The 15,064-nt window shown below is 42.0% G+C and overlaps 1 protein-coding gene across 1 annotated transcript in view; it reads right to left on the bottom strand.

Annotated features, from left to right (window-relative positions):
* Positions 1-12,158, bottom strand: part of CIT (citron rho-interacting serine/threonine kinase) — a 168,159-nt gene extending 156,001 nt beyond the window's left edge. The window contains exons 1-2 of the mRNA XM_060029296.1: positions 12,063-12,158; positions 6,812-6,953 (exon numbers count right to left, since the gene is read on the bottom strand). Of these exons, the coding sequence (XP_059885279.1) occupies positions 6,812-6,953; positions 12,063-12,158 (238 nt within the window). The remainder of the gene's footprint in view (positions 1-6,811; positions 6,954-12,062) is intronic.
* Between the last annotated feature and the right edge of the window lie 2,906 nt (positions 12,159-15,064).

The raw sequence follows: 15,064 nt of genomic DNA, 5'->3' as shown, positions 1-15,064 counted from the left end.
TCATTAAAAAGTCTACAAATAATAACTGTTAGAGAGGGTGTGGACAAAAGGGAACCCTCTTGCACTGCTGGTGGGAATGTAAATTGGTGCAGCCGCTATGGAGAACAGTATGGAGGTTCCTCAGAAAAACTAAAAATAGAGCTACCATATGATCCAGCAATCCCACTCCTGGGCATATACCCAGACAAAATAATTCGAAAGGATACATGCACCCCTATGTTCATAGCAGCACTATTTACAATAGCCGAGACACGGAAGCAACCTAAATGGATAAAGAAGATGTGGTTTATATATATACAATGGAATACTACTCAGCCATAAGAAAGAATGAACTAATAACAACCTGCTGTATAGCACAGGGAACTCTACTCAATACTGTGTAATGGCCTATATGGGAAAAGAATCAAAAAAAAAAATAGTGTATATATATATATATATATATATATATATATGTATAACTGATCCACTTTGCTGTGTACCTGAAACTAACAACACTGTAAATCAACTATACTCCAATAAAAAAATTTTTAAAAAGAAGAATGAAATAATACCATTTGCAGCAACATAGATGGACCTAGAGATTATCATATTAAGTGAAGTAAGTCAGAAAAAGAAAGACAGATACCATATGATATCACTTATATGTGGAATCTAAAATATGATACAAATGAACATATCTACGAAACAGAAACAGACTCAAAGACATAGAGAACAGACCTGTGGTTGCCAAGGGGGAGGAGGGGTGGGAGGGATGGATTGGGAGTTTAGGATTAGCAGATGCAAACTATTATATACAGGATGGATAAACAACAAGGTCCTACTGTGTAGCCCAGGGAACTATATTCAATATCCTGTGATAAATCATAATAGAAAAGAATATGAAAAAGAATATATAAGTATAACTGAATCAGTTTGCTGTACAGCAGAAATAAACAACATTGTAAATCAACTATACTTCAATAAAATATTTTAAAAAAAAAGAATAGAGCGGAACAGTTATGACTGACCAAATCCTTCAATCCTGCCTGATATAGGGAGACTGCCTCATATAGAGGGTTACACTCCTAAGCAAGACAAGAGAAACATGTAATCAAAATTATCCTGGAGAATCCCTCAGAAAGGTGCCATGGTGAAGACCAAGGGACTCTTGAAATCCCACGGGTACCCTGGAATGATCCTCATTTCTGTGGGTGGGCACCAGATAAAGCTGGGAGCCACACTCTAGAGTTACAATCACTCAGAGAGTTGTTCACACAGCGAAAGGGACAGAATCCAACAAAGGGAAAAGCCACTTCATAACCAGTCACTTGTCAACATATTAATGAATTAGCCGATGCAATTTTAATTGTTGTTACCCACTCCCTTTCTTTGTTGCGTGGGTGGAGTTGAATTAACTTAGCTCAAAGGCTCATACGATGAACATCACTGCACAAACCACATCTCTTACTTCAACAGTCATCCTAAAAACACCTTCTTTTGGCCCCTTGAGTAATCAGGCAAGAGGGGTGGGTGGATCCGCATGAATTCATCGTGACCGTTGGAAAACAAAAAAATAAAGAAAGAGCACTTTCAGGGAGAATTCCATGCAGAAGCAAAACTGAAAGCTGCACGATATTTTCCTTTTGCCCTGACATCACTGTGCCAAGCCCAGCCTTTCTGCCCTGCCCTCTTCCAAGTTTCTTTCAGATCTAGTACTTGAGTTTTGAATTATTAATTCCCCAAATATGCTGGCTTGAACCTGATTTCATCACTGCTCGCACACAAGGCCAGGCTCTCCTGATTCTGTTAGGCCTTGGGCCCCTGTGTTGCTTACAGCATTGTCCAACTTAATAACTCTGGGTCTGTCACTGGCAACCACCAGGCATCTCAATCACCCAGGGAGACAAAACCGCTTGCAGGCAACACCATCGCGATGCTCTCAGAATTCTGAGAAACCATTCCACATCACAATGCTGTTATCCAAAGGCTTTTGGATTTTTTTTTTCCAGTTTAAAAAATCTTGTTACAAGTTGGACTTAAATTATATATCAATTACGGATTGCTCACTGGACAATGAAAGAACATATCAGAAGTCAGTTTTCACCAGCGGACTTTCACCTGCATTGGTTTCCATCTAAATGTCCAGAAGGTCATCTCTGCTTTCGTCACTCTCCACTGTCCGCTGCCGGGTCCCCCACTTCTTAACCTCAGAACCACAGGAAGCTGTGTCCATCATGGGGTTCATTTTGCACACGACAGATTTCATTGTGGTCCGCCCTCCAAATGTGTAAGTTGACCAAAGACACCAAGTGGCTTACTGGTTTTGGTGCCGAGGGTAGGCGCCATTGCCCAAACTTCCTCTGGGGCTTCCTGGCCTCAGCCGTGTCCTGCCAACTCCCTCCCCTGTCCGACAGGGTCAGGCTTGTGGATTATTAAGGTGAACAGGTGAGATGCTAAACTCATGTCTATGACTGTGGAAAAAATAACCCTTCACAACTTCTCTCCCTACCAGCAACTTCTGTGACTTCAAAACCACAGCGACCCTTCATCCCTGCCCACTCTGAGCCCAGTGCAGACTGAATATTGAGGGGAGGTAAAGACCCAAAGCATGGAATGAAAATGCAGTCAAAGAAGGACCTTGTCAGATATATATTTGGACGCAGGAGGCAAAAGCCACCACAGATGAGTGCACTGCTTCCTTTTTTGAAACTCAGTATTGTGACACTTCAATCTCTAGGAATTCATCCTTCACAGAAATGCTCCAAAGACATACATATCAAGATACTTATGATAAGTGCTGTTTGTTACAGGAAAAAAATCAGAAACAACCTAGAGGTCCGTTAGTAGGAAAGGGGAAACAGCCTAAGAGTCCACCCACATAAAAGAATATTAGGCACATGTTTAAAAGAATTCAGCAGCTCGACCTCCACTAGAGTCTATGTTCTTCAAGAACAAGGATTTTTTCTGTTTTGATCACTACTGTAAACCCAGTACCCAAAACAGAAGCTGACACATAGCGAGTGTTCCGTAAATACCTGTCGAGTAAATATTTTGCTAGGTGAGCAAACCTAGTGGCGAAAGCATTATAAACATATGAGCCATTTTGCATAAAATTAAAACACAGTAATGTTAGAACATGCAATGGAAAAGGGTTCATTGCTCAAGCTAGTGGATTGGTATGTGGGGGCTCATGACACTCGTCTCTTCACCTTTAGGTATGTTTGAACATTTCATAATAAATATTTATAAGGACAAAAGAAAAACTGCAGTACTACACACCAAATCGTTAACAGTGGTTATCTTAGGAAAAATTTTGAGGGATTTTCTCCCACTCTGACCTTTTATATTTAACTTTGTATTTTTAAAATATTTTTATTGAAATACAGTTAATTTACAATGTTGTGTTAGTTTCAGGTGTACAGCAAAGTGACTAGCTATGCACATATATTCTTTTTTAGATTCTTTTCCATTATATGTTATTACAAGATATTGAATATAGTTCCCTGTGCTATACAGTAGGTCCTTGTTAGTTACCTATTTTATATATAGCAGTGTGTATATGTTAATCTCAAACTCCTAATTTATCCCTCCCCTCTCCTTTGGTAACCATAGATTTGTTTTCTATGTCTGTAAGTCTATTTCTGCTTTGTAAATAAGTTCATTTGTATCATTTTTTTTAGATTCCACATATACATGATATCATGATATTTGTCTTTCTCTGTCATACTTCACTTAGTATGATAATCTCTAGATCCATCCACGTTGCTGCAAATAATTACTTTGTATCATGTTTGCAATGGGGGGGGGGGCTTCTTAAAGTTACATTTTGCCCAAAGTACTAACGTTGTGAACATATGCTTGCCTGCAGCGAACCTAGTTAAGAGGGTAGAATTTCAGCTACTGTCAGATCACCAAGAACAGCCCAACTGTAACCATTATCAACACTTTGTCTGCATGTTTTAATATCACGCTTTAATATCACAAAATATGTGATATACTACTTAAGATTTTGCTACTTATTCTGTTCATCAGCAATAGTCAGTCAACCAATATTTATTAAAACCTTCTGTGAACCAGACACTGTTTTAGGCACTGGGGCTAGAATAACAATTAAGAAACAAAAAGCCCTTCCCTGGTTCCCAGATGCCAGCTCCCTGCCCTCTCTTGGCCCAAGCTAGGGGCACTGCTTCAGGGCTGTATTATTCTGTCTCACTTCCTCCAACAGTCCCTGAAGAAAATCTCCATCTCTATGGCAAGACTCGAGAAACGTATGCAGTAAGAGCTGTTGGACCCTTCTTCCCATGGAGAAATGAAGCTTACATTCCAAAATAGAAAATCAAAGGGGGGAAAAGAGCATACTAATGCAATCACCCTTTTCCAGTCATAGTCTCTCAACCATACACTCCAGGAAGCCTCTTTAAAAATATGAAACAGCTCCCTGGAAGAGGATTCTATTAGAAAAATCTATGTTTCACTAAGTCTAGTCCCCTGATCACTGAATGAGTCTAGAAGATCCACTGCTTTAAAGGAACCGGAGGGCAATCTCAAGACTAAAGAAGGTGCATGTTGATAGCTCAGTAAATTAGTCTGTCACATAATTCCTTCCCCTCCCACTCCCTATTTGAGAATTTAAATATTCCACAAAATAAGGTGGGAGCTTATTCAAACAAACACAGAATCATGAACAAATACGCCAAGTACATTTTTAAGTTAAAGGTACACAATATATTAAACATTGAGGTTTATGGTTATCATTATTGGGTAACATTTATTGATTGTTTCTACGTGCCAGGCAACATGATAAGCCTGGACTGTGCACTAACTCATTCAATCCCTATTGATGAGATAATGCGTTTTCCCCTTTTTTGCAGATGAGGGCACTGAGAACACACAGGGTACCAATGGTCACTTAGTAATACATTGGTTTAATCCACTCAAAACTTCCAGGTCCTTTGGGCAATGTATATCCCCCTTTCCATGAGGTCCTGGTTATCACAGTGCCCTGGACCCCTGGGCACCTAAATGAGGCCAATCACAGTACTTCACACCCTGGCCCAGTGACTGGTCAAGGGGTGGGCAAGTGACCCAAAGCAGAGCCAATGAGAATCTTCCCTGGGATTGCATGAACATAGACAGTGGAAGATACACGTAGTTCCCCGGCACGTGGAATCTGTGGGGCCCTATGCCTCACTGCAAACAGTGGAATGCAGCCAAAGAGATTCTACGTCCCTTCCAGGCCTGAGCCCAAAAAAGGCCTGGCAGCTCCCGCTTTTGTGCTTTTGGAAACCCTGAGTTGCCATGGAGGAGGTCTAGACATCTCTGCTAGAGTGTAGACCAGGGGTCAGCAGCTTTTTCTTAAAGGGCCAGACAGTAAATATTTTAGGCTTTGTAGGCCATATGGTCACGTCTACTCAAATGCCTTGTGATGTGACAGCAGCCCTAGGGAACAGGCGTGGCTGTATTCCAGCAGAACTTTGTTTACAAAGCAGGCATCCCAGGCTGTAGTTGGCCAACCCTTCATGGAGAGACCACACAGAAGAGCCGTATGGAGAGGAAGAGGCCCTGAGATTTCATGGCGAGAGAGAAAGGCCCGCTAGTCCCAGAGTTCTGGGTGGTGGGGGGCTGCCCCGTGCATTGTAGGATGTTTAGCAGCATCTCCGGGCTCCACTCATTAGCTGCCATGAGCCCCCTCCCCGCCAGCTGTGACAACCAAAACTGTCTCCAGATACTGCCAAATGTCCCTGGGAGGCAAAATCACCGCTGGTCGAAAAACACTGGGGTCACGTGAAAAAATACGAAACTGGGGAACCAGCAGTCAACTTCCCCACCACGTGGAAGTCAAGGAGAGTCGAGAACAGGGTGCATTCGTGGACTTCCCTGGTGGTCCAGTGGCTAAGACTCCACGCTCCCAAATGTAGGGGGCCCGAGTTCGATCCCTGGTCAGGGAACTATATCCCACATGCTGCAACTAAGACCCAGTGCAGCCAAATAAATAAATAAATACTTTAAAATAAATAAATAAAACACAACAACAAGGTGCGGGCAGGGCCGATTCATGACTTTCACAGTCCCTAGGCACTTTTGCCTTCGTCAGTCCCTTGCTCCATAAAAAATATATTTTATATAAATATATATATTTTTATGACTGCATTGGTATAAAGATGAATACAATCCAGAATCATTAAACATTATTAGCATACCCATATTTTCTTATGATTTTAAAATAAATTAAGTTAAACTAATTACAATAAATTCAATTTATTAAAATTAAATACTGTGGGCGCTAAGCACTGTGCTTATAATGCTTAATGAATAATCAGCTTTGAGTGAGTGTAAAGATGGAGCCAGAGGATGTTATTTAAGTCCTTGGAACCAGCCATGCCTAAAAGTTGACCCATCCCTGGACTATCAATTTCATGAGCCAAAAAAAATTCATTTTTTGGGATAAACAACAAAGTCCAACTGCATAGCACAGGGAACTATATTCAATATTCTGTGATAAACCATAATGAAAAACAATATATATAACTGAATCACTTTGCTGTACAGCAGAAATCAACACAATGTTGTACATCAACTATACTTCAATAAAATAAAAAAAATTTTTTAATTCACTTTTTGGCCTAAGCTAGTTTGAGTTGAGTTTCTGTCACTTGCAACCAAGACTTATTCGGTCTCCCAGAGACAAAAGGTGGAAGCTGACCTTGAAGGTGAGTCCGTCTAAAGCAGACTTCCCACCCACTCCCACTGACCACAAACGCATCCCGCCCCTGGCATCCTTCTAGTTCTCTATAAGCAGGACAGTTTTCAAGAAAAAGTTGCCCACACTTACACTTCTGGACAAAGTTGCTCACGTGCTTAATCTTCATCAGAGCAGGCTGACTGCATTCTTTAAAGAGAACAAAGAGGGCATCTAATATCCCTTCTCGGGAAAGAGGAGACATCTGCTGTTGAGTCATGAAGGGTGGTTTCCCCTAAAAACAGCAAACAGCAGATGGAGACACTGTCAATAATGAAAAGCTTTGATCAATAACATCCACGCAGAGTAAATTGCAAGCTACCAACTCGACTAACTGCTCACGACACACAGTAACAACATAATTCGGTGGCCTCGTTCTTTAAAGCAACATCCATTGACAGTCATTAAGTTATCACTTGGACATTCCATCACCGTGGGCTTCTTCCTCCAGCACCTCGGGAGAAAAACTTCACCAGCATGCCAAGAGTAAGAAAAGGTCCTTCTTTCTTAATGGTCTGAGGCTCGTGGGGACATTTACTCTGAACCCTGCTGGTCCTGTCACATCTCCATGTCTCTGCACTAGGACACAACGATTGCCTCTTCCTCCCTGTGTTCCCAGAGGTTTGCTGACATAACTTCGGTTTAATTCACTTGAACAATCTAGGGTTGTGTAAATGGAGTGACTGCACTAAAGCTGAATTTATTCACGATCTCGAGCAACAGCTGCAAACTGGCAAACTGCATCTAGCCCACAGACATGTTTTGTTTGGCCTGTGGTATTTAAAATAATTTGAGTTATCTGCCAATATTGAAAAATCAGGAGATTTCACACCAAAAAAAAAAAGGGGGGAGGGGAGGATTTCCGGCTTCCCGTGAGACCCTGGCAGATCTGGCAACAATGCCCCACATTCCTGCCTGGGGATGCTGAGCTGCAGCTGAGGAGCGCTGCCCCTCTGGGTAGCGGATGTGGTCTGCATTTCACTGCAGACCTGACTCGCAGCTCTTCCATCTGGCTCACTTGACTCCTTTACACTGCCCGGCCCCCAAAGACATGAGTTTGCACCCCTGGTCTAGAGCAATGAAACCCATGTGCCAAGCTGTGGGCTGTGTGCAGGTCTCTCTGCAAAGCCGGCCACCAACAGTTCCTCTAACTCTGAAGGCACTTGCCACTGCACCCACCAAGAGTCGGAATCTATTTCCTCTCCCCGTGAATCTGTGCCATCGCCATGACTCACGTCAACCAACAGAACATGACATAAGGGATCATGTGCCAGTTCAAGGTGGAGCCCTTAAGAAGTCTGGCAGCTTCTACATTTGCTTTTTTGGGGAAGCCATCCACCAAGTCAAGAAGCTTGGGCTAGACCAGGGGTCAGCCAAATCTGGCCCACTGCGTGTTTTTATAAATAAAGTTTTATTGGAACACAGCCATACCTATTAATTTACACATCATCTATGGCTGCTTCTGTGCTACAATGACAGAGTTGACTAGTTGCAGCAGAGACCGTAAGGCCCATGACATCTAAAATACTTATTATCCACAGAAAAAAATTACAAGCCCCAGGTTAGACTGACTGAATAATGAAAGACCTTTGGAGAAGAGAGGTCAGTAGAACCCTGAGGCTCCCCAGCCAGCAGTTGGCACCCAAATGTTCCAGTCCCAGCCAAGCTCCCAACTCAATACAGCCCCATGAGTGACCCCAGCAGAAGAACCACCTAGCTGAATGCAGCCAACCCACAGAATCATAAGACAAAATAAATCACTGTTGTTTTAAACTTTGTGAGTGGTTTGTTACACAGCACTGGATAACAGAAACAGATTGGCTACATCTGAATCACTTGGAGAACTGGAGCACTTAAAAAACAAAAACAAAACAGATTCTCAGGTTCCACCCCAACCTACTGAATTCCAATTTCCCAGTTTGTAGCTTAGAATATGTTTAGTAACAAGTCCTCTCTAGAGAGTCAGACCTCAGCCAGGTTTGTGAAGCACTGGGTCACAAAAGGTCACCCTTCTGTCACTTTAGAGTTCTGCCACTAACTGGGAAACTAAGATTCTTTGTTTCTTCTGTTCCTTAATGAGTTTAAGCAGCTGTTCCCAAATACAGTACTGAGTCTTAACAAAGTTTTCAAGTCTGCCATGAAATAAGAGAAGATGAACACCACATGATGACTCTTTTATAAAGCTACATGTATTCAAACTGTAAAATGGTCCTTTATTCTGCAACGATGTCCTTCCTCTCATGGTATTTCTTAAAATGTCCTTTCTTTATGAAATAAAGAAGATAATATGATTTTTTCTGTGTGTTTTTTACATTCATTACTTGGCAAAATAGAAAGTTGGCAAACCTGGGTCAGCCCAGCAAATTTGCAAAATTTTGCTGGCTCGAAAATTTTAAAGTCTGCCAACCACTGACCTAGAGCTTGTGGGGAAGTTCTGTTAAGTAGAAACTGAGACCCTGTCTAAAGTACTTACCTAAATGGAAAACAAAACCGCTACTCTCTATCCAAACCTCATTAAAAGGGCGCTGGGATAGGGATAGAGTAGGGTAATTAAATAGTTTAGAAATCCCACTAGGGGATTAAGGACAGCGAGGGAATTTTAAGGGAGTCTGGGAGACTGTTATAAGCTAATGACCACTCAAGAAAAGAATCCAATAACCTAGCAACAACCTATACTACCTTGAAGGAAGACCAGGTGCATCCAAGTACCAAGTACACTAAAGCCACAAGTCCTGATAGCTAAAACACAAGACAATAGATATGGGCTCTGAATCTTTTTACACGAAGTCAGGAAGTTAATGGTCCTTGAAGAGGAGCATTTCTGCATGTAGCCAAGACAGAAATATAGGTAAAAGGAGAAAGAAACTAGGTGAAAGGGGACATTATATTGAAACCTGAGATGAATTACCATATTTTAGTATATGTTACCACTCTCCTGCTAATATACATGATTTAAGTAGCACCGTGACAGTCCCGGTTAGACCATATAGGGTCAAAGGAAGAACTAATGATATAAGCCTTGATGTCTGCCCAAAAATGAGAAAAAAGGTGGTCTTCTCCCCTCCCCACGTTTTCTCTGACTATAAAAACGTAGCCCCTCTTTGCTCTCGGGGCTGCATTCCCTTGTTGGCTGTTTGTATCTCTCACAAGCATCCTATGCTAAGAAACTCACTCTTTGCCTTTTCTGTGCTGAGACAAGAGAACCTGAGCTTCAGTAAGTCCTGACACCAGGTGAGTGGTTTCAATTAAAGGACAGTGGGTTCAAGTCCCCTCCTAAGTCAGGGATCGTGGGTTCAAGTCCAATCTGAGTTTTGGCTGTGTTCAAGTCCCATCCAAGAAGGAATGCAGTTTCAGCTGGAAGGGGGAAAAACAGTATCCTTACCTGTTTATATTAAGGCGAATGTTAGGGTTACGCTACACTTGCAAATAACAGCTTTCCTGGGGGCGGGGTGGAACTCATTAGTTTAAAAAAAAAGATGAATTAGGGGTTTATCCACAATTCTTGCTGTTAAAATGACATTTAAGTACAAGACACACTTAATAAACTCTGACATACTCTGGCGGTATTGCCCAGCAGTTACATACCCACAGAACAAAAACTGGGCATGGCTTTGCCATTTACAAGCTGTGTGATTCTGGGCAAGTCTTTGTCTCCCTCCACATCTGCATATGATAAGGCCTTAATAAATTCTGTCATAAGTTGAAAGTTTGGGAGTAAAACGATAAAGGGGCTAAAAAGTGGTAGCACTCAGTCAGCTGAGGTTAAAAATAGACTATTCATTAGTGAAAAATGGCTCATGACTTAAATGGTGATGGGGATGGTCCCACCTACACTTTCAATCTGTCCCCATTCTGATCTGTTTGAACATTCCCCAATACCAGTATCTTGGGAAAAATGTCCTCAAGATCGTATTAGTGTTGAAACTAATATAACATTGTAAAATACGATTACATTTAAACCAGTATAGTTGGTTTAAATGTAATAGTATTACTATTAAATACTATTAAATTTAATAGTATTACTATTAACTTACTATTAAATAGTATTACTATTTATCATCCTACAGGTATCATACAAAAATGCCTTCTTAAATATAACTACTGCTATGTGAACATAAATTTATTATTACTGGGCTTCCCTGGTGGCGCAATGGTTAAGAATCCACCTACCAATGCAGGGGACATGGATTCAAGCCCTGGTCCAGGAAGATCCCACATGCTGTGGAGCAGCTAAGCCCGTGCACCACAACTACTGAGCCTGAGCTCTAGAGCCCTTGAGCCACAACTACTAAGCCCGCGCACCTAGAGCCCGTGCTCCGCAATAAGACAAGCCAATGCAGTGAGAAGCCCGCACACCGCAACGAAGAGTAGCCCCCGCTCTACACAACTAGAGAAAAGCCCACGCGCAGCAATGAAGACCCAACACAGCCAAAAATTAAATAAATTAAAATTTTTAAAAAAGCCTATGAGAGCATGTATTAATTGGAAAGAAAAAGATCAGGAAAGACTGCTAAAAAAAATTTATTATTACTGTCACTAATACTATTTCTACACTTATTATTAATAATAGTTACCATTTATAAAGGGCTTACCAAGAGCTGGGCAAGAAACTAAGTACTTTACATAGATTATCTCATTTAATCCTCACAACTCTGTAAATTAGGTGTTATAACCTCTATTATAAAGAACGGAAAATGGGTTCAGAGAAGGCAACTGACTCGCCCAAGGTAACACAGCTAACAAGTACTGGGGCCAGGGTTCAAACCTAAATCTTCACCACTATCTGTATTGTCCCTTTGACTTACGAATACATAAGTCAAACAAGGATTTCTACATCAACGGTGTTCCACCTACATCAGAAACAAAAGAATTAGAAGTCTACGTGGAAAAAAAATCTGACAACATTAAGTTTTAATCCTTTGCGGTGATGGAAATGTTCTGTATCTTGAGAGGAAAGGGGGTTTCACAGGTGTGGTATTTATCAAAACTTTTTTTTTTTTAATCTAAACCATAAACATCCCTTGAATGAAAAAGATTTCTATATTTCTATAGGATTACAAGTATAGAAATTTCGGTCAAAAGAGTGTCTTTGTTCAATTACTTTTCTTTAATAAAAGGACAAACTTTAGTACTGAAGTCATAAAAAAAGGTCTTCCTTCCAGGGCAAGTTCAGCCACCCACTCCTGTCTGAACAATGGCTCCTTTCCAAAACTATCAGCACATATGAAACACCAAAGGGGATTTTCTCCTGGGTTAGCCTCAGTCCTATAACAAAAGCAAAGGTAACAAAGAGGTTCCAAGGAAACACACAGAGGTGAGCAAAGTTGGCAAGCCAGTCTCTTACCTGGAAGAAAAGATTCAACCTGGAGGCCCGGCTGGCAATGGATTCTGCAGCACCAGCGTCCGACAGATTCCGTGCTCCATACTTGAACTTCAACATCTCCCCACTGGTGGTGAAGGGAGATAGGTTAAATGTGTTCTGCAGATTTGAGCAGGAAGGGCTTGAGAGATCCCGAGCTCCCTCAGGATATCAGGAAAGGGAGGTGAAAATCAGCCCCCACTGGGTCTTGGGATGCTCAGTCTGGTGACGGAGATTAAAAATCAGATTTTTATTCAGTGTAACAGGAGTAACACTTATCTGACCTACTCTCTTAAAAGTCTGTTTATCTGCCCTCCTTAGAATGTAAGCTCCACCAGGGCAGGGACTTTTATCTTCATATAGTGTGGAAACATATAGCCCGGCACATAAATACTAATAGCTACTGAATAAATCACTGAAAATAAGCAAATTACACAATACAGGTATGTTGAAAGGTTTCAAGCGCCATGGGGTTCAAAAAAAAAAAAGTAAAAGAGCAAGATGGGGGAATTGGGGCATGGCAGTGTGTGTGTAACAGTGGCGTCAGAGTAACGTCACTGAGAAGGTGACATCTGAACCAAAACCTGAAGGGCGTTAAAGCAGCAAGCCTTGCTGATAACTGGAGAAGGAAAAGTATCCCGGGCAGAGGACACAGCCAGAGTTAAGGTTCTGAGGCAGGACCTAGGCTTCTCTAACAATGGGCTGGAACAGGGTGAAAGAGGCAGGAAGTAGGAGTGATGGATGGGTACGAAGAATATGAAGACACTAAAGCAAATTAAGGTCACACAGATTCTAAGGCGCTACCAGCCCCCACTAGTAATGCTGACAGGAGGCAGGACAGAATAAACACAGGACCCCACCAAGCTTGAGAAAGGAACAATTCCTCTGGCCCCAGCATCGCCTGGCCGACCCCTCGGCTCTGGTGGAAGTGGGCCTGTGCACCGCCAGCCTAGGAAGACCCTCCCGACCCCCGGAAGCCCTACGGGCGGAACCGCCGCCCTCCCGGCTCCGAGAGGCAAAGCCAGGATTGGTGTGGGTGGAGGAGGCCCTTCCCCAGGTCTTGCAGAATGGGGTGGAGGGGAAACTGGGCGTAGGGGAACCAGACTCACGCTCAGCCGACCCCGCCAGTCAGCGCTCCGCTCAGCCCCGGGCGTCCCGCCGCAGCATTTGAACCCGGGGAACGGCGCGGGCGGGGCCCAGATACGTCTGGACCAATCAGCGTTCCCGCTCCTATGATGGACAGCAGTATCTCAACCAGGCCCTGCCCAAGTCCTTAAAGGGACAGAGGAAGTGAAAGAGATAGCCAATCAAATTGTTTCTTCCTTTGACTCATGGCCAATGGGAAACGGGGAGAGAAAACCCGGCAGGGCAGGTCTTGGAAGTTTGAAATTGGCGGTTAAGCAGAAGGATGCAATTTTGACTGCGCGTCTATTCGTGTCTGGGATCTCTGGGGATCTCTGGGGATCTTTGGGATCCCGGGGCCGTGTCCCCTGCTCGCTCTCAGGCCACCTGCGAGGAGGAAGACAGCTAGGCCGCTCTGCCTGGTAGTCTTGTTCCTCAATCCTGCCTAAGGTCGAAGTACTTGTTACTTTGGTAAACCAGCTGGTTCTCTGCTATAGGGTACAGCTGAGGCAGCAAGTGTTTTGAGTTTGAAATTCCATCTGCCTCGATGACTGATTGTCCTGCAACAAATAGGTGAAGGTATTGAGACTGTCTGATAAGACATTTTAAAATAAAGACAAGAACTTTGTCAATTCACTAAAGAGGAAATCCAAAAGGCCAACAAACATACGAAAGTATACTCAACGTCATTCTTAATCAGGAAATGAGAAAACTAAAACCACAATGAGATACAATAACATGCACCCAGATTGGGGCGGGGGATGGGGGAGGAGGTCTGACAGTGTTTTCAAAGATATGGAACTACAGGCATTCATACATAGCTGATGGGAGTATAAATCAGTACAGTCTCTTTGAAAAAGAGCTTGCCACTATTTGCTAAAGTTGATGATATGTACATTCTATGACTCACTCCTGGGTATATACCTTAGAGAAACTCCTAATTGTGTACACCAGAAGATATGTACAAGAATGTACAAATAGTACCGTACAATATCATGGCAAAAAACAAAGGAAAACTGGAAGCGACCCAAATATCCATCAGCAATAGAAAGGATAATTTTTTATATTGCAGTGTTTTCATACAGCAATGAAAAGGAACAAACTGCAGCTGAACACAATGACATAATGACTTTCAAAACAACGCTGAGTGAAGGAAGCAAAACAATAAAGTATGTCTTTTTATTGGAGTAGAGTTGATTTACAATGTTGTGTTAGTTTCAGGTGTAAAGCAAAGTGATTCAGATACACATATATGTGTGTATACGTATATATACACACACATATATATATTCTTTTTCAGATTCTTTTCCCGTATAGGTTATTAAGGTATGTTTTCATTCATATAAATTTCAACAGCGGGAAAACAAAATAAAATATTTAGAGAAGGATGTACATACAGGTGATAAAACCATAAAGAAAGCAAAAGTCCAGAGAGTGGTTACCTAGGGTTAGGATGGTGACCTTTCAGGAGTCATGTTGCTACTATGATCTAGTTCTCAGCCTAGCTAGTAATAATATGGATTTTTGTTTCACAATTTGTAAATTGTGTGTATAGATGTTCTATTTATGTATATTTCTAAAATTTGAAAGGGAGGCAGTCCTTTCTGTACATTTCCAATCCCTACACTAGATAGAACTGGAAACGTGTTATCACATGCAGGCACACACACGCATGCACACATCAGTATAAAACCAAAGCTACAGACTTGCTTAATACACTTTTTTTCCCCCCAAACATAATCCTGGGATAATAATGATAGCTACTATTTATCAAACCCCTCTCCCCCTTTTTTTAATCAAGCACATCTCATTTAATCTTTACTATAAGCCTGAGAGGGAGGAACTATAATCCACATTTTACAGAT

Source organism: Delphinus delphis, chromosome 13 (genome assembly GCF_949987515.2).
Source record: "Delphinus delphis chromosome 13, mDelDel1.2, whole genome shotgun sequence".
Taxonomy (NCBI): Eukaryota; Metazoa; Chordata; class Mammalia; order Artiodactyla; family Delphinidae; genus Delphinus; species Delphinus delphis.
Note: the sequence above shows the minus strand (reverse complement) of the source record. Positions and strands in the feature narration are given on the sequence as shown.